At 39.0% G+C, this 26,562-nt stretch overlaps 1 protein-coding gene across 4 annotated transcripts in view; it reads left to right on the forward strand.

The window, feature by feature from the left end:
* Positions 1-26,562, forward strand: part of PCSK5 (proprotein convertase subtilisin/kexin type 5) — a 519,623-nt gene that overhangs the window by 178,634 nt on the left and 314,427 nt on the right. For all 4 annotated transcript variants that reach the window (XM_024996182.2, XM_024996184.2, XM_024996185.2 and 1 more), the window contains exons 6-7: positions 3,030-3,118; positions 6,791-6,963. In XM_024996182.2, the coding sequence (XP_024851950.1) occupies positions 3,030-3,118; positions 6,791-6,963 (262 nt within the window). The remainder of the gene's footprint in view (positions 1-3,029; positions 3,119-6,790; positions 6,964-26,562) is intronic.

Consider the following 26,562-nt stretch of genomic DNA (forward strand, 5'->3'; position numbering starts at 1 on the left):
ACAGCTGCAAACATTCAAAAAATTTAAATCCTACTTCTTAATAACCCATGGGCCTAAGAATAAACCAGGGCAGAATTAAAAACAGATGTCCTTATGCTCCTGTAGAACTGCATTAATTAATAATAGACGCAATGTAGTATAAAAACAGTAAACCCATAAAGGGAATTTGACATTTGAATAAAAATAACCTACACCAGGAAGTAATATGCAACAAGAGGCTAATAAAAAATCATAGTAAATAATTGCTATGCTCAGGGGAAAATTAGTAGTTTAGCTTGGGGCTTCCAGAAGTATTTTTTGAAAAAGAGATCATTTTTTGTAATGATTAAAGTGGTATAACCCAGTATCAGGGGGCAAGATAATTATGAGTATATTAAGATTAAATATTGTGTGTGACAACCTAAAAATTCCATAAACAAGATTTTCATGTTCCAAATAAAACATTTGGAAACATATTTATAACAGATATGATGGAAAGGCAATGAGTGATTTGGGCAAAAAGCATGAAGAGGTTATTCACAAGGCAAGACATAGAAATAGCTAATAAATATTTGAAAAGATGCATAGCAACAAATGTAATCATAAGGGATAAAGAGGGAAATGACGATGAGATAATATTTTTCAACTCAGTTTGGCAAGGATGAAAAAGATTGAAAAACTTATATATAGGGCTTTATGTACACAGAGGTTTGTCTAGATATTTTCTCCATTCTCCCTATTATCATCCAACTTGGCTTATGGCCTATCTTTTTGTTTTGTCATGCATAACAACTTGGTATTTTGTAGTAATATTTATCAGTCTTGCCATTTTTATGAGGTTTGATTAAACCGCTTTCATCTTTTATTGACATTATGACAGTATATTCTGTACTCTTTGATCCAGTAATTCCACTTCTAGAAATTTATCCCAAGATATTTAAAATGTATATACAAGCTATTATTTTTATATTTCATTAACACTAGTGAAAAATAGGTAAATTTCTAGGAATAAAATTATGATGCATGTGTGTGTATATGTACACACACATATATATAGGTATATGTATATAGGTTTATGCCATTTTATATAAATTTGAAAGATTGTAAAGAATAATTATAACCATTTAAATGATATATAGATTAATATTTACGTAGGAAGAATAGATGACATTCAGTTCAGTTCAGTTGCTCAGTCGTGTCCAACTCTTTGCGACCCCATGGACCGCAGCATGCCAGGCCTCCCTGAGTTCACTCAACTCATCACCAACTCCCAGAGTTCACTCAAACTCATGTGCATCAAGTTGGTGATGCCATGAAGCCCATCTCATCCTCTGTCGTCCCCTTCTCTTCCTGCCCCCAATCCCTCCCAGCATCAGGGTCTTTTCCAATGAGTCAACTCTTTGCATGAGATGGCCAAAGTATTGGAGTTTCAGCCTCAGCATCAGTCCTTCCAATGAACACCCAGGACTGGTCTCCTTTAGGATGGACTGGTTGGATCTCCTTGCAGTCCAAGGGACTCTCAAGAGTCTTCTCCAACACCACAGTTCAAAAGCATCAATTCTTTGGCGCTCAGCTTTCTTCACAGTCCAACTCTCACATCCATACCTGACCACTGGAAAAACCATAGCCTTGACTAGACGGACCTTTGTTGGCAAAGTAATATCTCTGCTTTTGAATATGCTATCTAGGTTGGTCATAATTTTCCTTCCAAGGAGTAAGCGTCTTTTAATTTCATAGCTGCAATCACCATCTGCAGTGATTTTGGAGCCCCTCAAAAATAAAGTCTAACACTGCTTCCACTGTTTCCCCATCTATTTACTAAGTGGTAAAAGCAGTATATCTCTTGTATAAACTGATGTGTACCTATCAGTTGTAAGCAGCAACTTGTTTATAGTTGCACAGACAGTAGTTATATCCCATGATGACAGTATAGAATATACTGTAAAATAAATAGTACTAAAACAGAATTTGGGGTCCTGAGTTTTAGTCACTGTTGAGCTATTTTTGACAGACCTCTTTATATCGCAGGGCCTCCTTAACTCATTTCTCAAAATGTAGAAAAGAAGGTGAGCTTTGGATTTCATCATCATAGAACTACACCACAATGGTTGTCACCCCCTTCCTGCACCCAGGGCAGGCATTAGTCATCAGTCTTCACCTTCTTTCTCTAGGCTCAACCATGCCTTAGAATTATTCTCAGCACACACTGTATTAGGCCACCATTTTTAAAGAGCTTGTCCTTTGCACTTGACACTTCTTTGCAATCCTTGAGTAAGATCTTAGAAGTCCTTTCAGCTAAATGACTTTTCTGATCAAAGAACTGTTATCGTGGTAAGAATTAACAGAATATCTTTCAGAAATTTTTTTTACTTTACTGTCAGTCACATCTTGAAAAAGCAGGAAAAAGGTGAAAACAAACAGGTGAAATAGGTTTTGATAATATATTGTATTGAGTATGATATTTTGACATGTAATTGATATGAAATAAGTGCTAATGCATTATTTTATGGTGTCTTTTCACTCAAGGTCTTTGAAATTCTGTGTGTATTTACAGCAGTCCCATTTTAGAAGATAAATTTTCATTGGAGATCCTTGATGTGTATCTAAATTTCCAGTCTACAAAGTACTTCTTATATTCACAATTCTTGAGTTTTCTAATAATTGAGTACTAGTTTTTAAATTTAACTAAAATTAATAAGCAGTCACACTTGCCATATTTCAGGTATCCATTAGCCTATGCGGCTAGTGGTTACCATGTTGGATGTTGAAAGTTCAAAAAATACAAAGAAACATACAATTTGATTTTAGCCTTCAAGGAGATTTTCTAGTTGAGAAAGCAAGATATCAAAAAATAAGCATATAAAAATATAACCCAAAATAGAATATAATTAAGTGCTAAAATTTGCTATGGACAGATTAAGTGCTACATGGGTAGGAAGTTCCAGAAATACCCACAGCTTGCTACATTCTTCACCACTTTGAGGTCTGAGTGGTGGCAAGGACTTGCTGAGGTTGGGAGAATGAGGTGTGTGTGTGTGTTCTCCCTACAGGCACGGGACCCGCTGTGCTGGAGAAGTGGCCGCCGCAGCAAACAACTCTCACTGTACAGTCGGCATTGCTTTCAACGCCAAGATCGGAGGTATGGGACCCAGACTCCTGTGGATGTAGAAATGAGCCAAGAGTTCTGCTAACTCGTTTTCAGAACCCTTTTTGAACTAAAGACAAGCATATGTTTGCATAACAGTGTTCAACTACTGCCAACAGCAAAATGACTGTTAACCTGTGTTATTAAAACAAAGACTTTGAAGCAGCCCCCTGAAGTGTTGCAAACACAGAAATCTTTCTTTAGATAAAAATGAAAGAAGCTTGTCCAATAGCAAAAATGGGGTCATTAGCATCTATATGTAACTGTAAAATTGATACCTAGGTCAGAAAGAACTAAAAAGATAAACACCAGGCCAGAATATCTCTACAGAAAAAAGCGTTTTGAAATTCTGTCAAACAGAAAATATTTTTTTTCTTTTCCCTTAGGATTTACAAAAAGCTTCTTTTCATTTCAGTTTAAATAGTAAGATCTCCTTTTCAAAGAGTATAGTAATACTATTACCATTAGTAATTGCAAATTATAGATAGTATATATACACACACAAATTCAAATATACCTATACTTACCACAGGGACCTAACCCAAGCAGTATACATTCAGATATTAATAGAAGCAAGCTCTCACTTTCCCATGTACAATCATCTTTGTAAGTATAGCCTGGTGCCACAGCCACACACAAATGGGAGGAAAACATTGTAAGAGATGTGTAGATCCTGTTGGCTTTGGAAGTGTTCCCCTGGGTATCACCTGAAGAATTTCTTAAGATGAAGTTCCTGGAATTAGGCTGACATCCTCATTTCCAACATAATATTTGTCTCCACTGGTGAACATGAAAGTGTTAGTTGCTCAGTCATGTCCAAACCATGTCCAACCCTATGGACTGTAGCCCACCAGGCTCCTCTGTTCATGGAATTCTCGAGGCAAATATACTGGAGTTGGTTGCTGTTCCCTTCTTCAGGGGATCTTCCCAACCCAAGGATCGAACCTGCACTACAGGCAGATTCTTTACCACCTGAGCCACCAGATCTAAAAAATAAAAATGATAGACCTTTCTAAAGTAAATGTAGACATCTTAAAACATGGAATAATTGAGGTATATGATAATGATGCTAAGAAAAGGTTTTCTGAGACTGTCTTGTATGTCAGTTGTCAGTAAATCCAACTTCTTTCTTCTCTTTATTTCACCTGGGTTTCTTAGAGTATGGCAGCTTATTAACCAGTAATTAGCTGTACTCTGAGAGCATCTGCTGTGTGTCAAGTGAAATGTTCCTAGAGGAGTTATGGAACGGAGACAGACGTCCTCTGAAGAATCGTGAGGGTGCTAGAGGCCCCTGCTCTCTCTTCAAGATAATCAGATAACTACAATGGCTGTCCAGTCAACCCTCCTTGCAGTCCAGCACACACACACTCATACATGTAGAAACATTCTCAGTATTAGTTGCTCAGTCGTGTCCAAGTTTTTGCAACCCCATGGACCGTAGCCTGCCTGGCTCCTCTGTCCATGGGATTCTCTTGGCAAAAATACTGGAGTGGGTTGCCATTTCCTCCTCCAGGGAGATACTCTCAGGTCCCTGTCATTACTCTTCAGAGCTAACCCAGCACTTCTGACCTTGAGGGAATGAAGGCATGAACTTCTGAACCTCACAGATAAGCTGCTCACCTAGCTGATAAGACCTCTAAAAAAATGAATGTATCGCAATGCCTGACAAATGTTCAGTCATCCTGAAAACAAGAAGCTTCTAAATTATAAATGTAACCCCTCCAGATCCAAGGCATGAAGTCTCGCACTTAAATGAAAAATAAGTTATCATTCATCTTTAAACTTGCAAAAATAAAATTCTTATCAATTTCTGGTCAGAAAATTAATATTACCCTGTAGATACAATTTTATCAAGCATGTTTTCATGGACTTCACATGAATTTCATGATGTAGAAACCAAATTCAGATGTGTAGACACTCCCATGTTTAGACATACTGGTTAGATTATTTCAGACCTCCCTGTAGTGGTGAAATAGTTCAGTTTTATGCTTTTAAATAGAAAGTAAGAATATGAAGTAGTTCGTCTTCCTTGGTGAAAGCCATGCAGACGAGTTTTGAATATTCATGTCAAATCAAAACAAACTGATAGTTGCTGAGGACCCAGTGTGTGCAGAGCATCCTGCTGGGTAATTTTCTCCCACAGAATAAACTGCTGAAGACCGGTAATTTTTAAAGGGGTATGTTCAAAACCTTTGTTTTTCACATCATCTATTTTTCATGCACATGTGCTCAGTTGGGTCCAACTCTTTGTGATTGGATGGTCTGTGGCCCACCAGACTCCTCTGTCCATGGGATTTTCCAGGCAACAATACTGGAATGGGTTGCCATTTCCTCTCCCAAGGGATCTTCCTGACCCAGGGATCGAACCCCTGTCTCCCGTATCTCCTGTATTGGCAGGTGATTTCATTACCACAGAGCCCTGGGAAACCTACCTGTTTATATATAATACATCTCCTTTAAAAATATGCAAGTCTAGAGGAAAAGATAGTCATGAGATATAGTAGCCAAAATCTTTAGGGATGCTTTGGGGAGATTTAAGGTTGAGTGGATGTTTATTTCTTCCCTTTTTTGGAAACAATATTAAAGGATAGTGTCAAGTCTGTCATGTAATTTTAAATGGTTTAGCTTAATATTTATATTTTTAGATGAAGAAAATGTGGCAAAATGTTAACAGTTGTTGAGCCCTGGTTATATCTGGGTTCATTGTCATTCTTTGTATTTTTCTATGTTTGTAATTTTAAGTTAAACATTTTTAAAAGCACAAAAAATATATATGTCCTTCAAGAATATTTTTATATTCCACCAGAGTTCCTCAAGCCACATTGTCTCTAAAGCTGCCTGATTTAGAGTTTTGTTATTTAATCCTCATTTATTGGTAACCAATAAAACTTGAAATCTTACTAGATAACAACATTTTCCTAAGGATTAAATTTGGGCTATAAAGATACAATTTTAAAATACTATGATGTCTCAGTGATGGTATATAGCTTCAGCTGAAGGAAAGATATGTTTACTTAACAATTAGATGTTTCATTGCTATTGTGAGTCTATAAAAGTGAAAGAAGAAAGAAAGCTCTGACATAAAATTTATTTTTAAGATTTTAGTCTATTTTAGCAAATTAAGGTTAATAATAAATTCCTATCTGTCTGGTGGGAATACTTACATGAAGATTAATGACTAAACATTGCCAAAACCCTTTGAGAATTATTTGATGTGTTACATGCACAGAGGGCATTCTCATTTATTATTTGACTTAATAAATAACTTGGCAAAGAAGTAATATATTAAGTTCACATCAGTATTTCAGATTAGGAGATAATATTAAATATGGAGGAAATTGGAGCACTCTAACTTGGCAGCTCTCCAAATTTTCGAAGACTGCTTAGGTTAGAATGTTTTATACCAATTATGAGTACTAGGAACCTCATGAAGAAAAGTTTAGGGAAGATGGATTGCTTGAGGCTCTCTTTGTCAAGTTCTCATTTAAGACAGGGATAAAGAGAAGGGAGAGAATGTGGAAACTTAGAAAAAGAGAACAATTGGTAAAGAAGTTTTGATCTTTTACATACAATGTAGTTTCCATTTAAAAATGCTGCAATTGAAATATATCTTGGTCTGTTTGGATAAAGCTTCTAATCGAGTTGCTTCTCCTTTCTGTCTTGAAGGAGTTCGAATGCTGGATGGAGATGTCACAGATATGGTTGAAGCAAAATCTGTTAGCTTCAATCCCCAGCATGTGCACATTTATAGTGCAAGCTGGGGTCCAGATGATGATGGCAAGACGGTGGATGGACCAGCGCCACTCACCCGGCAAGCCTTCGAAAATGGTGTTAGAATGGTAGGTTTTTTTCATTTTAATTTTATTGGAGTATTGTTTATTTACAATGCTGTGTTAGTTCCAGGTGTACAGCAAAGTGATTCAGCTATACATGTACATATATTCATTATTTTTTAGATTATTTTCTCATGTAAGTTATCCCAGAATACTGAGTAGAGTTCCCTGGTAACCATAGGTTGTTTTCAGTATCTATAAGTCTGTTTCTGTTTTGTCAATAAGCTCATTTGTTTCATTTTTTAAAAAATTAGATTCCACATATGAGTGAGATTATATGATATTTGTCTTTCTCTGACTTGTTTCATTTAGTATGATAATCTCCAGGTCTATCCCTGTTGTTGCAAATGGCATTATTTCATTTTTTCTGATGGTTCAGTAATATTCTATTATATATATATGTACCACATTTTCTTTATCCTTTCCTTTCTTGGTGGACATTTAACTTGTTTCTCTGTCTTGGCTCTAGTAAACAGTTCTGCAATGAATACTGGGATGCACATATCCTTTCAGATTATATTTTTCTCCAGATAGTTTTTCCCAGAAGTGGGATTGCTGGATCATACGGCAGTTCAGTATTTAGTTGTTTTGGGAACCTCCATGATCTCATCCACAGTGGTTGTGTCAATTTATATTCCCACCCACAGTGTGTGGGTTCTCTCTTTTCCACACCTTCTCCATAATTTATTGTTTGTAGATCTTTTTAAAAATTAATTTATTTTTATTGAAGGATAATTGCTTTGCAGAATTTTTTTGTTTTCTCTCAAACCTCAACATGAATCAGCCATAGGTATACATATATCCCCTCCCTTTTGAAACTCCCTCCCATCTTCCTCCCCATCCCGCCCCTCTAGGTTGATACAGAGCCCCTATTTGGTTTCCTGAGCCATTCAGCAAATTCCCATTGGCTATCTATTTTACATATGGTAATGTAAGTTTCCACTCTTTCAATACATCTCACCCTCTCCTCCCTTCTCCCGATGTCCATAAGTCTATTCTCTATGTCTGTTTCTCCATTGCTGCCCTGGAAATAAATTCTTCAGTACCATTTTTCTAGATTTTATGATATTTATCTTTCTCTTTCTGACTTCACTCTGTGTAATAGGTCCTTGGTTCATCCACCTCTTTAGAACTGACTCAAATCCATTCCTTTTTATGGCTGAGTAATATTCCATTGTGTATATGTACCACAACTTCTTTATCCATTCATCTGTCAGTGGACATCTAGGTTGCTTCCATGTTCTAGCTACTGTAAATAGTCCTGCAATGAACAATGGGATGCATGTATCTTTTTCAATTTTGGTTTCCTTAGGGTATATGCCTAGGAGTGGGATTGCTGGGTCATATGGTGGTTTATTCCTAGTTTTATTCATATGGTGAATTTCATATGGTCATATGGTGGTTTTATTCCCAGAAAAGGAAAGAAAATAGATATGCAAAGTTAAACAGAGATAGATAAAGATTTATATACATTAAAGATTAACTGCAAGGAGAAAAGAACAGTAGGAAAGGCAAACAAGGAATAAATGTAGACAAAATATAACAGGTTTAAAAAAGTTAAAATTATAAAGAAGAGAAAAGAAAAACAGGAAGAAGAAAGAAAAGAAAAAAAAAAGGGAAAACACCATAGAACTGCAAAAGCCCAACATAGAGGCAGAGGTTTATCACAAAAATAAAAAGTGTGACTGAATATACACATATACATATACACGCATAACCAAATCAAAACAGTCCAATAAAAATAAAGTACAATAGATTGACCCAGTGAACAAAGGAAACCAAAAATTATATCTACCAGTTACGAACAAAACTAACTAAAAAGCACAAAAGCACAAACTGGAAAACACAACTAAAGCAAGGTGCCAATTGGGGAATAAGGCAATGAAAATAAAACTAACAAATATGTTTAGAGGAAAGAAAGGAAGAATAGATATGCAAAGTTAAATAGAGGTAGATAAAGTACTTATATACATTAAAGATTACCTGCAAGAGGAAAAGAACAGTAGGAAAAACAAATGAAGGAATAAGTGTAGGAAAAATAATAGATTTAAAAATATTAAAATTAAAATTAAAAAAAGAGTAAAGAAAAAAAAGGGAAAACCCCACAGAACTTCAAAAACCCAATGTAGAGGCAGAGGTTTATGACAATAATTAAAAATGTGACTGATAAAAAAAAAAGCTCAAAAGCTTAATTAGATTGTATAATGCCATTAAAATTGACAACTACAACACAGGGGGAAAAAAAAGAAAAGAAAGAAAAATATCCAAAAGAATCTACAGAACAAGTGAAGACATAGGAATAATAAATGTTTTTCTTGAGTCACTGCTGTCAGAGTCCTCTCCCTCGCTGGGAGTCACAGTCCATCTCACCTCCCTAGGATGCCCTCCAACACTGTGCTGATCTCTGGACCTGTTGTGGGGGCAGCTCAGACTCCAATCTGGTCCTACTCCTGTGTGTTCTTGCCTCCAATGTCTACAGCTGTCAGAACTAGGGTGTTTTCTTTTGTGGGAGCTCTCAATGTCCTTTTATATATTCCATAGACACAGAGCCTGCCCAGTTGATCATATGGATTTAATCTGCAGCTTGTATAGCTGGTGGGAAGGTTTGGGGTCTTCTTCCTTAGCCACACTGCCCCTAGATTTCAGTTGTGGTTTTATTCTACCTTTGCATGTGGGTTGTCCACTGGGGTTTGCTCCTGAGGCTGCCTTGGAGGACTTGGGTTTGCCCCTATGAAGGCCAGGTGTGGAGGTGGTGCAGCTGCTTGGGTCACAGGGGTTCTGGCAGCACCAGGTACTCAGGGAAATTGGCGGCTAGGGAAGCAGGAAATATAGTGCTCTAGAAGGGTATGCATATTAAAAAGCAGAGACATTACTTTGCCGACAAAGGTCTGTCTAGTCAAGGCTATGGTTTTTCCAGTGGTCATGTATGGATGTGAGAGTTGGACTGTGAAGAAAGCTGAGTGCCGAAGAATTGATGCTTTTGAACTGTGGTATTGAAGACTCTTGAGAGTCCTTGGACTGCAAGGAGATCCAACCAGTCCATCCTAAAGGAAATCAGTCCTGGGTATTCATTGGAAGGACTGATGTTGAAGCTGAAACTCCAATACTTTGGCCATCTGATGCGAAGAACTGACTCATTTGAAAAGACCCTGATGCTGGGAGAGATTGGGGGCAGGAGGAGTAGGGGACGACAGAGGATGAGATGGTTGGATGGCATCACCGACTCGATGGACATGGGTTTGGGTGGACTCTGGGAATTGGTGATGGGCAGGGAGGCCTGGCGTGCTGTGGTTCATGGGGTTGCAAAGAGTTGGACATGACTGAGCGACTGAACTGAGAAGGGGATGGCAACCAGAATTGGCCAGTACGCTCCAGTATTCTTGCCTGGAGACCCCCCGACAGAGAAGACTGGCAGACCACAGTCTATGGGGATGCAAAATGTTGGACACAACTGAAGCTACCCTGCACGTATAGATGCAAGATTTTTTTGCCTGTGGCAGCTCTGCCCCAGTGAGAGTTGTGCATGAAGGTGGCGCAGCTGCTTGGCTTGCGGGAACCCTGGCAACGCAAAGTGTTCAGGGACATGGACTGCCTCCGTCCCAGGAATTATGGCCCTATCTGAGTCTTTTTCGAGCCTCTTGTACCTGGGGATCAGAAGGCCTCTTTGTCCAGTCTTCTCCGTAGCTGTGCCCATTCAGGCACTTAGAGCTCTCCCTTTCCTGGGGTCTTTCTCTGTTGTTCAGAGCCTCAGGCACATAGAGGGGCTCCCGTGGCTGGGATCCTACTCTGTAGATCGGTGCATCAGGCATTTAAAGGTGTACCCTAGGTGGGGCCCTACTCTAGTTCAGTGCATCATGCATTTGATGGGCCAGCCTCTCAATTGTTCAGCTGCGGATGCTGGTGAGTCAGGAGAGAGGCTATGGTGATGACTCCACCCCCTATATGTGACTCAGCAGTATCGCCTTGCTTCCATGGCTGCCTGGCTTTCCTCCACAGGCATTTTGCACCACAGTCTCCTCCCTCACATCTCCTCAATCTGTCTCGCCACAGTTAACAGCGGTCCTTGCCCTGGGATTGCTCCACAATCCCTAAATTCCAGCTTCTAGCCGCTGTGCCTTCCAGAGGACCCACATCCCTGTCCAGGATATGTATGGCTGCAGCAACACCTGTCTGATTCTCATTCCATTTAGGCTGCCACAGATCAGCTGTTTCACTCTCAGCCTTAAATGTTTCTCCTCTGACTCAGACTGCTGCCCCAGTGTAGGGATCAGACCCCTGCTTCAGTTCCCCCACCCGCCAAGGGCAGGTCCAGTCCTACTAACACTCCTGTTTTTCCCCCTAGTTCCTTTGTCCTACTGAGTTTTGCGTGGGTCTATATATTCTTTTCCACTGGTCAAGTACTCCTGTCTGTTCTTAACTGGTGTTCTGCATGCACTTCTGTGTCTGAAAGCATATTCCTAATGTATCTGTGGAGAGAGATGTGCTCTGCGTCTACCTATTCCTCTGCCATCTTGTTTTCCTGTTTGTAGACTTCTTAATGGTCGCATTGTGACTGGTATGAGGTGGTACCTCGTTCTCTGACAGTTAGTGATGTTGAGCATCTTTTGATATGCTTTTTGGCCATCTGTATGTCTTCTTTGGAGAAGTGTCTTTTTTAGATCTTCTGCTCATTTTTGGATTGGGTTGTTTGGGTTTTTTTGACATAGAGCTGCATGAGCTCTTTGTGTATTTTTAAAAGACCTCAGTTCAAACTGTGTTGCTTGGTGATCATGAAGCCACCTCTGAAATGGGTTTCCAGTTCTCCCAACTAGAGGAATGGATGGAGTTCTACGCTGAGTCAGTAGACAGGATTGTGTGTCATATCTGTCCTGCAAATAAGCTAAGGGTTAAAGAGTTGCCTCTGATAAGAACAGAGGTATATTTGGATGCTTAGATTTGTTCAAGGGAAACATTTATTAATATGAATATTAGCATCATCATTGTTTGTTCAGTTGCTTAAGTTGTGTATGACTCGGTGACCCCATGGATTGCAGCACACCAGGCTCCCTTGTCCTTTTTTATCTCCTGCAATTTGCTTGGGTTAATGTCCATTGAATCAGTGATGCCATCCAACTATCTCATCCTCTGTTGCCCCCTTCTACTTTTCCCCTCAATCCTTCCCAGCATCAGACTTGAGTCAGCTCTTCATATCAGGTGGCCAAAGTATTGGAGCTTCAGCTTCAGGATCAGTCCTTCCAATGAATATTCAGGGTTGATTTCCTTTAGGATTTACTGGTTTGATTTCTTTGCTGTCCAAGAGACTCTCAAGAGTCTTCTCCAGCACCACAGTTTGAAAGCCTCAATTCTTCAGCACTCAGCCTTCTTTATGGTCCAACCCTCCTATCGGTACATGATACTGCAAACACCACAGTTTTGACTATACAGACCGTTGTTGGTAAAATGATGTTTCTGCTTTTTCATACACTGTCTAGATTTGTCATAGCTTTTCTTCCAAGGAGCAAGGGTCTTGTAATACTGTGGCTGCAGTCACCATATGCAGTGATTCTGGAGCCCAAGAAAATAAAATCTGTCAGTGTTTCCACTGTTGCCCCATCTGCTTGCAATGAAGTGATGGGACAAGATGCTATAATCTTCATTTTTGAATGTTGAATTTTAAGGCAGTTTTTTTACTCTCCTCTTTGACTTTCATCAAGAGACTCTAATTTCTCTTCACTTTCTGCCATTAGAGTGGCATCATCTGAATATTTGAGGTTGATGGTATTTCTCCTGGCAATCTTGATTCCAGCTTGTGAGTCATCCAGCTTGGCATTCTGCATGGTGTACTCTGCATAAAAGTTAAATAAACACTGTGATAATATACAGTCTTGACGTACTCCTTTGCCAGTTTTGAATCAGTCCATTGTTCCATGTATGGTTCTAACTTGTTGCTTTTTGACCTGCATACACGTTTCTCAGGAGGCAGATAATTTGGGTGGTATTCCCATCTCTATAAGAATTTTTCACAGATTATTGAGATCCACACAGTCAAAGGCTTTAGCGTAGTCAATGAAGCAGAAGTAGATGTGTTTTTGGAATTCTCTTTCTTTCTCTATGATCGAGTAGATGTCAGCATCTTGATCTCTGGTTCCTCTGCCTTTTCTAAATCCATCTTGTACATCTGGTAGTTCTTGGTTCACATACTGCTGAAGCCTAGCTTGAAGGACTTTTAGCATAATATTGCTAGCATGTGAAATGAGTGCAATTGTGTGGTAGTTTGAACATTCTTTGGCATTACCTTCCTTTGGGATTAGAATGAAAACTTTTTTCCAGTCCTGTGGCCACTGCTGAGTTTTCCATATTTGTTGGCATATTGAGTGCAGCACTTTCAAAGCATCATCTTTTAAGATTTGAAATAGCTCAGCTGGAATTCCGTCACCTCTGCTAGCCTTGTTAAGTAGCAATGCTTCCTAAGGCCCAGTTGACTTCACACTCCAGGATGACTGGCTCTAGGTGAGTGACCACACCATCGTGGTTATCTGGATCATGAAGACCTTTTTTGTATAGTTCTTCTGTGTATTCTTGCCATCTCTTCTTAATATCTTCTGCTTCTGTTAGGTCCTTACCATTTCTCTTCTTTATTGTGCTTCTTTAGTCTTAGGTGTTCCCTGGTATCTCCACTTTTCTTGAAGAGATCGTTAGTCTTTCCCATTCAGTTGTTTTCCTCTCTTTGTTTACATCGTTCACTTAGAGAGCTTTTTTATCTCATCTTACTATTCTTTGGAACTCTGCATTCAGTTGGGTGTATCTTTCCCTGTCTCCTTTGCCTTTCGTTTCTCTTCTTTTCTCAGCTATTTGTTAGGCCTCCTCAGACAACCACTTTGCCTTCTTGCATTTCTTTTTCTTGTGGATGGTTTTGGTCACCACCTCCTGTACAATGTTATGAACCTCTGTCCGTAGTTCTTCAGGTACTCTGTCTATCAGATCTAATCACTTGGAATCAATTCATCACCTTCACAGTATAATCATATTGGATTTGACTTAGGTCGTACCTGAATAGCCTAGTTGTTTTCCCTACTTTCTTCAATTTAAGCCTGAATTTTGCGCTAAGGAGCCTTTGAGCCACAATCAGTATCAGGTCTTGTTTTGCTGTCTGTGTAGTAGTACTCATCAATATGTTAATTTTTAATTTGGATAAATTCTTGAAACCATGAGATTGAGAACTAGAGATGTTGAAACCCTCCAGGTGGTTTGATGGATTGTCCCACAACACCCTTCTTTGTGTTTCCTTTGTGTAGTCCTCTCCCTCTATCCCAGGACAGAGCTTTACCTCTTTCCTAGAACAAAATTATTTTTATGCTCTTCCGACATTCCCTAACTGGGCAGCTTAACTCATCATCATTTTCTTGATTTCACTAAAGAATTCACTGACCACTCCTCCCCTAATTCTAATGTAACTAGAACCATAAAATTTAATATAATATCTGTTTCAAATTATAGATCTTAAGAAATACCATCTTATTTAAATTAAATAAAGATTAAGGGATAGATACTTGTAATATTCCATCAAAAGCAACTCCTTTCTCTTTCTCACTTGTGAATGGACCATTGGGTAACTTAAAGCATACATTTTTTAATTGTATTTTTAAAAAATTATTGAAGTATAGTTGATAAATAATATTATATAAGTTGCAAGTATATAGTATAGTGGTTCACAGTTTTTAAAGGTTATACTCATTAATGGCTATTGCAAAACATTGGCTGTCTTCCCCATGTTGTGCAATATATCCTTGTGGCTTATTTTATACTTAATAGTTTGTACCTCTTAATTCCTTTCCCCTATATTGTCCCTCCCCTCTTCCCTCTCCTGACTGGTAACCACTAGTTTGTTCTCTATATGTGTGAGTTTAAAGCACACATTTTAATCATGTTCATGTAGGCCATTGTTGACCTGGGCCTGACCTCTTTTTGCTTCCTCATCTCTGTTTACTTTTTTTGGAATTTCATCATTCACCACTCTTTTATTACTATTATTGAAATATATTTGATTTACCATATTGTGTTATTCGGGTGTACACCAAACTGATTCAACTACATATATATTTTTTAGTTTAATCTTCTATTATAGATTATTACAAGATATTGAACATAGTTTCCCATCAGTTCAGTTCAGTCACTCAGTCGTGTCCAACTCTTTGCGACCCCATGAATCAATCGCAGCACGCCAGGCCTCCCTGTCCATCACCAACTCCCAGAGTTCACTCAAACTCATGTCCATTGAGTCGGTGATGCCATCCAGCCATCTCATCCTCTGTCGTCCCATTCTCCTCCTGCCCCCAATCCCTCCCAGAATCAGAGTCTTTTCCAGTGAGTCAACTCTTCGCATGAAGTGACCAGAGTATTGGAGTTTCAGCTTCAGCATCAGTCCTTCCAATGAACACCTAGGACTGATCTCCTTTAGGATGGACTGGTTGGATCTCCTCGCAGTTCAAGGGACTCTCAAGAGTCTCCTCCAACACCAGAGTTCAAAAACATCAATTCTTCGGCGCTCAGCTTTCTTCACAGTCCAACTCTCACATCCATATATGATCACTGGGAATACCATAGCCTTGACTAGACGGACCTTTGTTGGCAAAGCAATATCTCTGCTTTTCAATATACTACCTGCTGCTGCTGCTGCTGCTGCTGCTAAGTCGCTTCAGTCGTTTCCAACTCTGTGTAACCCCATAGACAGAAGCCCACCAGGCTCCCCCGTCCCTGGGATTCTCCAGGCAAGAACACTGGAGTGGGTTGCCATTTCTTTCTCCAATGCATGATAGTGAAAAGTGAAAGTGAAGTCGCTCAGTCGTGTCCGACTCCTAGCGACCCCATGGACTGCAGCCCACCAGGCCCCTCCGTCCATGGGATTTTCCAGGCAAGAGTACTGGAGTGGGTTGCCATTGCCTTCTCCAAATATACTACCTAGGTTGGTCATAACTTTCCTTCCACTGAGTAAGCGTCTTTTAATTTTATGGCTGCAATCACCATCTGCAGTGATTTTAGAGCCCCCAAAAATAAAGTCTGACACTGTTTCCACTGTTTCCCCATCTATTTCCCATGAAGTGATGGGACCAGATGCCATGATCTTCATTTTCTGAATGTTGAGCTTTAAGCCAACTTTTTCACTCTCCTCTTTGATTTTCATCAAGAGGCTTTTTAGTTCCTCTTCACTTTCTGCCATAAGGGTGGTGTCATCTGCATATCTGGTTATTGATATTTCTCCTGGCAATCTTGATTCCAGCTTGTGCTTCTTCCAGCCCAGCATTTCTCATGATGTACTCTGCATATAAGTTAAATAAGCAGCGTGACAATATACAGCCTTGATGTACTCCTTTTCCTATTTGGAACCAGTCTGTTGTTCCATGTCCAGTTCTAACTGTTGCTTCCTGACCTGCATATAGGTTTCTCAAGAGGCAGGTCAGGTAGTGCTATATAGTAAATCCTTATTGCTTACCTATTTTATGTATAGTAGTCTACTTCCCTGGTGGTAGAGTGGTAAAAAATCCACCTGCTAATGCAGAAGATGTGAGTTCAGTCCCTGGGTCAGGAAGGTCCCCTGGAGAAGGAAATGGCAACCCATTCCAGTATTGTTGCCTGGGAAATCCCATGGACAGAGTGGCTGGCGGGCTACAGTCCATGGGGTCACAGAAGAGTCAGATATGATTTAGCAACTAAACAACACCAACAAGTCTATTTATCTTGTACTCCTGATTTATCCCTGCCCCTCCCTTTCCCCTTTGGTTACCATAGGTTTGTTTTCTGTGTCCGTGAAGCTTACTCCACTCTCACTGCCCAGTAGCATATAGTGCTTTCTCTGCAGTATGTGGTCCTTCCCTCTTTCTGATGACCTACAGCTATACAGACAAATCCTATCTGACTATCGAACTGCAGCTAACCTGTTACCTCTTCCCAGAAGCCTTTTCACTGCCCAAACTAGAATTAAGAACATGTGATCTCTACTCTGTTTTCCCTGTACTTTGTATTCTTCCTGGTGGTTTGTATAGTTTTTGTCATATTTCGCTCTGTATCAGTTAGTTTTGCATGTATCTTTCTCACTAAAGAATAAGTTCTTGAAGAGCAGAGCTTGTACTCTATGTACCTTATGGGCTTTCCAAACCCATAAGAAAGAAAGTGAAGTGGCTCAGTTGTGTCCAACTCTGTGCGACCCCATGGACTGTAGCCTACCAGGTTCTCCGTCCATGGGATTTTCCAGGCAAGAATACTGGAGTGGGTTGCCATTTCCCATAAAGTACATTGAATTCTAGTGAATACTCAGCCAATGTTTGTTGAATCTAATTTAATCACTGAGAATTTTGTTAACCATAGGGTTGTTATAAATCCAGCCCTAATTTGAAGCAGTGAAGTGCATGCAGTTAATGTTGCCGCTGGAATACAAATAATTATCATTCTTTCACCTTTGTGGGATTGATGTTAGGGTTTTAATCAGAAGACTGGACTAAGCCATTTCCTGGTTATTCTGAAACAGCCTGGAGGAAAAGCTTCTGTACTTGTTCTGTACGCACTTTCTACATGTAATTCAGGTTTGGTTCAGACTTTCCTAGGTCTGTCAATTTCCAGCTACATTAGAACCCTTTGAAACAATGGGATAATGTTCTAAGTTGTTACATAGACTTTTCCTTTCAGCGTTGCCTAAACACTAAATAAATGTACTCTAAGTAATCTGGTGATATTATTACCAAAGCTCTGGACTGCACATTATCATTCTGTGTGTGTCATTAATGGAATGGTTATTCAAGTTAAATAAGTCATGTTTAGTTCATATTTCATTTTGAACTGTTTGTATCTAGCATTTAACACAATAAAGAACAATCTGAAATTTCTCCTGAAAATGGATCTACTTATGTCAGTAATGCACAAAGCCTCATGAATATGTCTATATATGGAGAGAATGTCCTGTATTCAGTAGCTATCACTGAATCACATGGTGTGGACCCATAGTTTTCAATTTTATTTTTGCTAGTGAATCTTTCATTCATTGAAAGTCTTAACTGGAAGTCTAATATAAAAAACAAACACAAATGTGGTATGTTGATTGAAGAAGAAAAGAGCTAAGATTATAAACAAGATGATCTGAGAAAACTAGCAAACATATAGGAAGATTATATTCAGAAATGAATAATTTGAAAAAAATATTCTATACTCATTACTTATAAAAGTAACCCATGCCTGTTACAATAATCATTACTGTAACAATCAAATTGAAATCGATTTCCTATCCAACTAGAACATTATTGCTAAGAGTATGGGCTGTATCTTTCCATACTCTATCCACATTCATGTGCCAAATGGGGGTCATATGTCTATACATGTTGCTGTTTTCCCCTAACAGTGCAGCATGGGTATCCATCTGGGGCATTCCATAGGGTAGGACTCATTTATTTTCATTTTTTAAAATTTTTGGAGTATGGAAATCCCATAGTTTATTCTACTTTACATAGAGGATCTTTCAAGGTTTTAATCTGGAAAAACAAGGAGTTTAGTTTTAAAACAAACCATTTATTATACTTTTAGAGTTAAGATAGTAACAAAAGAATTCTTATAAAGAAAAAATTATTCTAACTCTCAGCATTGCATATCTAATTATGGAAAGGCAGTGGTGACTCATTTAAATGTGATAAGATCATTTTTGGATCACAGCCATTCTGACTGGCGTGAAATGGTACCTCATTGTGGTTTTGATTTGCATTTCTCTGATAATGAGTGATGTTGAGCATCTTTTCATGTGTTTGTTAGCCATCTGTATGTCTTCTTTGGAGAAATGTCTATTTAGTTCTCTGGCCCATTTTTTGATGCTGGAAAGGGTATGGAGAAAAGGGAACCCTCTTACACTGTTGGTGGGAATGCAAACTAGTACAGCCACTATGGAGAACAGTGTGGAGATTCCTTAAAAAACTGGAAATAGAACTGCCTTATGATCCAGCAATCCCACTGCTGGGCATACACACTGAGGAAACCAGAAGGGAAAGAGACACGTGTACCCCAATGTTCATCGCAGCACTGTTTATAATATCCAGGACATGGAAGCAACCTAGATGTCCATCAGCAGATAAATGGATAAGAAAGCTGTGGTACATATAAATAATGGAGTATTACTCAGCCATTAAAAAGAATACATTTGAATCAGTTCTAATGAGGTGGATGAAACTGGAGCCTATTATACAGAGTGAAGTAAGCCAGAAAGAAAAACACCAATACAGTATACTAACGCATATATATGGAATTTAGAAAGATGGTAACGACAACCCTGTATGCGAGACAGCAAAAGAAACACAGATGTATTGAACAGCCTTTTGGACTCTGTGGGAGAGGGAGTGGGGGAGCTGATTTGGGAGAATGACATTAAAACATGTACAATATCATATAAGAAACGAATCACCAGTCCAGGTTCGATGCAGGGTACAGGAAGCTTGGGGCTGGTGCACTGGGACGACCCAGAGGGATGGTATGGGGAGGGAGGTGGGAGGAGGGTTCAGGATGGGGAACACGTGTACATCCGTGGCAGTATACATGTTGATGTATGGCAAAACCAACACAATATTGTAAAGTAATTAGCCTCCAATTAAAATAAATAAAGTTTTTTAAAAATTTAAAAATGTGATAGGATCAGCATGAAAGGGTTTTCATGTGTTTAATACACATGGGGTTTGGGACTTAGGCTAGAGTTGAGTCTAGGATTTGTCATTTACTGCTCTCTGACCTTATTTACATCAAAGTACCTCTCTGCTTCCATTTCCTCATCTACAGTAGGGCAATAATGGCATTTACTTACAAAGATGTTATGAGTACTAAGTGAGATGATAATGCATATAGAGCAATTGACACAATGCCTGGGACATAACAGGTGCTCAAGAAATACCATATATATGTTTTTCTTTTTTTTTCAGGAAGTAGATCTTGTCCTTCCATAAAACTTTGTATATATTCTCAATCCCTCCTTCTTCTCTCCCATACCATTTCCACACTGTGGAGTTCTAGATGATTCTATTTAGTTGCTTATAGTGGTAGATAAAATAATATGATAAAAGTCAGTATAGACTTTTTGAGGTCTGTAATGTCATTTATTTTGTTCTTCCTGTGTCTATACTCATCTTCAATTTTACTTGTCTTATAATAGCTCATCTTTAATTTCATTAAGATAGCCTACCAGTATACAGATTCATTTCAGTTATCTATGATTGTGGCTTGAATTATTTTCCAAGGGCTGTTTCTGTAAATATCTGTGACTATATAATTTATTACTTTGAAAGTCATATATTAGACAGTCTTTTCCAAGTAAAAGAACTCATTCTTTCTTCCATTATCAGGCATCAAATGAAATAGTAAAATTTATATTCTTTGAGATTATTTTAATTTGTGCTCTTTATATAACATTGTCAAATATATGGAAAATAATTGGATAATTACTTCATGTAAAATTATTAGAGAGCACAATAACAAAAGAAATAAGTGATATATTGGCTGAGTGATTTAAGGAATAAGGGAATAAATGAGTAATAAAATAATTCCTTCAAGGAACCAGTTGAAAGCCCATGTGGCAATTTAAAGTCGCTGTAACTTATTACAGTTTTACCTACATCATCTACAAAGTACAGAAATTGGAATTTCTTCTTTTTATTAAGCTTAGTGAACTTCCACACTGTAGATAAAAGAGAGAAGATGACATCTAAGTTTTTTATGTAATGCCTAAAAGTTTCCCCACACTATCAAGACTGTTGAGCTAAGGCTAAGAGTTATGAATGAAGTTAAACTGATGACTATGGGTGGGGGGCTGGGGAAGAATGTTTTAGTTAGGGAGGACAGCAAGTCATCTTTGAGGAGGAGGCAATATATGAATGGAGACCTACATGATAAGAAGCCAGTCAGGTCGATAAATATAAAAGGAATGTTCTCTGCAGAAGGGACAGCAAAAGCAAAAAAAGCACCCCGAGTGGAGAATGATTAGGGTGTATTTCCATAACAGAATGTTTATTTGGGTGGTGGGAGCAACAGGAACAGATAGTACGCAGTAGGAGGCGGCCACAGATGTAGGCAGGAGGCAGCTCAGCAGGCCCTCCTAAACCATGGAGGGCATTTGCTTTTAAACCCATAGAGAAAGCCAGTGGAGGTTTTCAGCAGAGTAGCAGCCTGATGGAATACACAATTTGAAAACATCACTGCTGTGTAGAGAATGGACTGCAGGTGGGGTAAGGGATGGGAAGGCAAGAGAGGAAGGTTGAAATGGTCCAAGAAGGAGTTGTTAATGAGGTAGACTAGAATGACAGCAATACCAAGACATCTGGAGAGCCTGGTGGCAAGAGAGAGAAGACTAAGGATCAAGAAAGATTTTTCACAAAGGAAATAAATTTTGCTCAGGGAGTCCAGGTATTGATTGCATTCTTTACTTCTGCTTGCTAATCAAAAAATATAGCAAGTATTGAATTTCAAAGTGCTCTCTGTTTGTTTACTCTAAGTATTTGACCTGGTAAAATGGAACACTGTTTTCAAAGACTTTAACAAAATCAGAATTGATTTAATTTATCACCCCTTTAGAATTAATGTGCCAGAACTGCTTAAGAGAAACCATGTCACAGGTGACAACTTACTCTTTCTCTTAAAGATGTTAATAGCACTTTATTTGATGCTAAGGGGCCATAAAATTAAATGTAAGAATTAGAATTATATAATTTGGGCTGCATGAAAATAATAATAATAGTAATATATTTAACATTTGCCAGTCTATTATACTTTACACACTCTCCTAAGCCCTAAAATAGATAGCTTTTAATCTTCACAATAATCTCATAAGATATATATTCTTCTCAATTTTGTAGAACATAGCGTAGCTAAAGAAGTCAGAATGCAGGCTTTGATGAACTAATATTTTTGCTGTAAAGTGCTGCACTCAGTATGTCAGCAAATTTGGAAAACTTAGCAATGGCCACAGGACAGAGAAAGGTCAGTTCTCATTCCAATCCCAAAGAGGGGCAAATGCCAAAGAATGTACAAACTACCATACAGTTGCACTCATTTCACATGGTAGCAAAGTTATGTTCAAAATCCATCAAGATAGGCTTCAGCAGTCTGTGAACTGAGAACTTGCAGATAAACAAGCTGGGCTTAGAAAAGGCAGAGGAACCAGAGATGAAATTACCAACTGTCTTTGGATCATAGAGAAAGCCAGGGAATTCCAGAAAACATCTACTGCTCTTTCATTGACTGCACTAAAGCCTTTGACTCTGTGGATCACAACAAACTGTGGGAAATTCCTTAAGAGATGGGAATACCAGACCACCTTACCTGTCTCCTGAGGCACTTGTATGCAGGTCAAGAAGCAACAGTTAGAACTGAACATGCAACAGTGGACTGGTTCAAGAATGAAAAAGGAGAATGTCAAGGCTATGTATTGTCACCCTGCTTTTTAACTTATATGCAGAGTATATCACGCAAAATACCAGGCTGGATAAGTCACAAGCTGGACCCAAGATTGCTAGGAGAAATATCAACAACCTCAGATATGCAGATGATATCACTGTACTGGCAGAAAGCTAAGAGGAGCTAAAGAGCCTCTTGCTGGGGGTGAAAGAGGAGAGTGAAAAAGCTGGCTTGAAACTGAACGTTCAAAAAACTAAGATCATGGCATCCAGTCCCAACAGTTCATGGCACACAGAAGGGGGAAAAGTGGAAACAATGACACATTTTATTTTCTTGGGCTCCAAAATCACTGTGGATGGTGACTGCAGCCCTGAAATTAAAAGACACTTGTTCCTTGGAAAGAAAGCTATGACAAACCTAGACAAAGTATTAAAAAGCAGAGACATGGCTTTGTTCCATGGACTCCAAGGAGATTAAACCAGTCAATCCTAAAGGAAATCAACCCTTAATGTTCATTGGAAGGATAGATGCTAAAGCTCCAATACTTTTGGCCACCTGATGCAAAGAGCTGAATCATTGGAAAAGACCCCAATGCTGGGAAAGATTGAAGGCAAAAGGAGAAGGGAGCGGCAGAGGATGAGATGGTTAGATAGCATCGTTGACTCAGACATGAATTTGAGCCAATTCTGGGAGATAGTAAAGGACAAGGAAGCCTGGCATGCTGCAGTTCATGGGGTCACAAAGAGTTAGATGCAACTTAGTGACTGAACAACAATAAAGAAGTTAGAATGTGGGCCTCAACAAACTAATATCTTTTTGTGTCATTTTTATACTGTTTGGTGCATCTAATCTTCTCCCTTCACCTGTGACCACATATTCAAGCTTTTCTCCTGTTACCACGGCAAATTAACTGCTCTTCTACCTTAGTCTGCTTCCTCTATTTCTTCACTAAACCCCATTCCTTCTCACCTCATCAGTGACATGGCTCAATTATCTTTTCTTTCATCTTCAGAACTTCTCTCTCAACTGTATTATCACCATCCACATTCATTCATACTGCTAAAAGGAAAGAGAGGAAAAGCCATCTCTGGTCTCCTTGTGCACACGTGTGTGTACAGTCACTCAGTTGTGTCCAACTCTGCAACCCATGTACTTTAGCCCATCAGACTCCTCTGTCCATGGAATTCTACAGACAATAATACTGGAGTGGGTGGCAATTCCTTTCTTCAGGGGATCTTCCCAACCCAGAGATCCAACCCATGTCTCCTGCACTGGAGGTGGATTCTTTACCGTCTAAGCCACCAGGGAAACCCTTCCAATTACTCCCTTTTTTTTCACTTTAAAGCAAAATTCCTTGAAACCCGTAGTCCATACTTGCCCTCTACAACCTCATTTTTCCTGTTATCTGGGAAGCCATGGGATCTGGACTCTGCCCTATCCTTCCACTAAAGATATTCTTGTCAAGTCAGTTCAGTCACTCAGTTGTGTCCGACTCTTTGCGACCCCATGGACTGCAGCATGCCAGGCCTCGCTGTCCATTACCAACTCCTGGAGTTTGCTCACACTCATGTCCATCGAGTCGGTGATGCCATCCAACCATCTTATCCTTTGTTGTCCCCTTCTCCACTTGCCTCCAATCTTTCCCAGCATCAGGGTCTTTTTAAATGAGTCACTTCTTCACATCAGGTGACCAAAGTATTGGAGTTTCAGCTCCAACATCAGTCCTTCCAATGAATATTCAGGACAAATTTCCTTTAGGATGGACTGGTTGGATCTCCTTGCTGTCCTAGGGACTCTCAAGAGTCTTCTCCAACACCATAGTTCAAAAGCATCAATTCTTTGGTGCTCAACTTGCTTTATGGTCCAACTGTCACATCCATATATGAATAGTGGAAAAACCATAGCTTTGACTAGATGGACCTTTGTCGACAAAGTAATGTGTCGACAAAGTAGTGTCTCTGCTTTTTAATATGCTTTCTAGGTTTGTTATAGCTTTTCTTCCAAGGAGCAAGCGTCTTTTACTTTTTTAATTTTATTTTATTTTTAAACTTTACATAATTGTATTAGTTTTGCCAAATATCAAAATGAATCCGCCACAGGTATACCCGCGTTCCCCAACCTGAACCCTCCTCCCTCCTCCCTCCCCTACCCTCCCTCTGGGTCGTCCCAGTGCACCAGCACCAAGCATCCAGTACCGTGCTTCGAACCTGGACTGGCGACTCGTTTCATACATGATTATTATACATGTTTCAATGCTATTCTCCCAAATCTCCCCACCCTCTCCCTCTCCCACAGAGTCCATAAGACTGATCTATACATCGGTGTCTCTTTTGATGTCTCGTACTCAGGGTTATTGTTACCATCTTTCTAAATTCCATATATATGCGTTAGTATACTGTATTGGTGTTTTTCTTTCTGGCTTGCTTCACTCTGTATAATAGGCTCCAGTTTCATCCACCTCATTAGAAGTGATTCAAATGTATTCTTTTTAATGGCTGAGTAATACTCCATTATTTATATGTACCACAGCTTTCTTATCCATTCATCTGCTGATGGGCATCTAGGTTGCTTCCATGTCCTGGCTATTATAAACAGTGCTGCGATGAACATTGGGGTACACATGTTTCTTTCCCTTCTGGTTTCCTCAGTGTGTATGCCCAGCAGTGGGATTGCTGGATCATAAGGCAGTTCTATTTCCAGTTTTTTAAGGAATCTCCACACTGTTCTCCATAGTGGCTGTACTAGTTTGCATTCCCACCAACAGTGTAAGAGGGTTCCCTTTTCTCCACACCCTCTCCAGCATTTATTATTTGTAGACTTTTGGATCGCAGCCATTCTGACTGGTGTGAAATGGTACCTCATAGTGGTTTTGATTTGCATTTCTCTGATAATGAGTGATGTTGAGCATCTTTTCATGTGTTTGTTAGCCATCTGTATGTCTTCTTTGGAGAAATGTCTATTTAGTTCTTTGGCCCATTTTTTGATTGGGTCATTTATTTTTCTGGAGTTGAGCTGTAGGAGTTGCTTGTATATTTTTGAGATTAGTTGTTTGTCCGTTGCTTCATTTGCTATTATTTTCTCCCATTCTGAAGGCTGCCTTTTCACCTTGCTAATAGTTTCCTTTGTTGTGCAGAAGCTTTTAAGTTTAATTAGGTCCCATTTGTTTATTTTTGCTTTTATTTCCAATATTCTGGGAGGTGGGTCATAGAGGATTTTAATTTCAAGCGTCTTTTAATTTCATGGCTGCAGTCACCATCTGCAGTGATTTTGGAGCCCAAGAAATTAAAGTCTGTCACTGTTTCCATTGTTTCTCCATCTATTTGCCATGGAGTGATGGGACAATACGCCATGATCTTTGTTTTTTTAATGTTGAGGCAGCTTTTTCACTCTCCTTGTCAAGGTCACAGTTAAACCCAGTACTCTTCCCTGAGTTCTTATCTAATGTCCTGACAAGGAGGCCTGCCTGGTTCTTTCTATCCACAGTATAACACACATGCACTCCAACCCATCAGAACCCCTTCATGGCAATTTTTATTCTTCCGTGTAATAGATTTACTTACTGTGTTGATTGTCTCTTCCATAAAGATCCAGAGTTTGACTGTTTTGTTCTGTAGTATATCTCAAGTACCCAAAACAGTGTCTTGCACTCAGTAGGTGTTTAGTGAATGAATGTATGAATGACTTCCATGCCCACTTGCTGCATATATTGAGTTAATTTGCTTAAGGATAACACTTGAATTGTTTTTGGCTAATATTTTGGAAGTGAGTTATTATACATGCTATAGTCTAGTGATTACTGGACCCAGACTCTGCATTCAGACTCTCTAGTGAGTTCTGATACCTTGCCCTTTTCAAGTCAATTAGCCACTCTGAGTATCAGTTTGTTCCTCTATACAATGGAGCTAAATGCTAGTAATTACTTTGTAGAACTATTACGAGGATTATAGGATTAATGCCTGTAAACTACTCAGCAGAGTTCTGGAACATAAGAGTCTCTAAATTATGTTATGAATCTTAATCGTTATCATTAGTAAAATGGCAAGAGTAATAAAAGTAAAATACCAGTTAATCATGTGAAATATTATAAAAAGTTTTTATTGTTCCAAATTTCTGGGTTTAATCAGTTTCATATTGCTGAATGATCCTTAGGGAAGGTAAATATATAATCCTGAGATTGTTATTAAGAAATGACCAAAATAAATGGAAGAAAATGGGAGG

This window comes from Bos taurus, chromosome 8 (genome assembly GCF_002263795.3).
Source record: "Bos taurus isolate L1 Dominette 01449 registration number 42190680 breed Hereford chromosome 8, ARS-UCD2.0, whole genome shotgun sequence".
Classification (NCBI taxonomy): Eukaryota; Metazoa; Chordata; class Mammalia; order Artiodactyla; family Bovidae; genus Bos; species Bos taurus.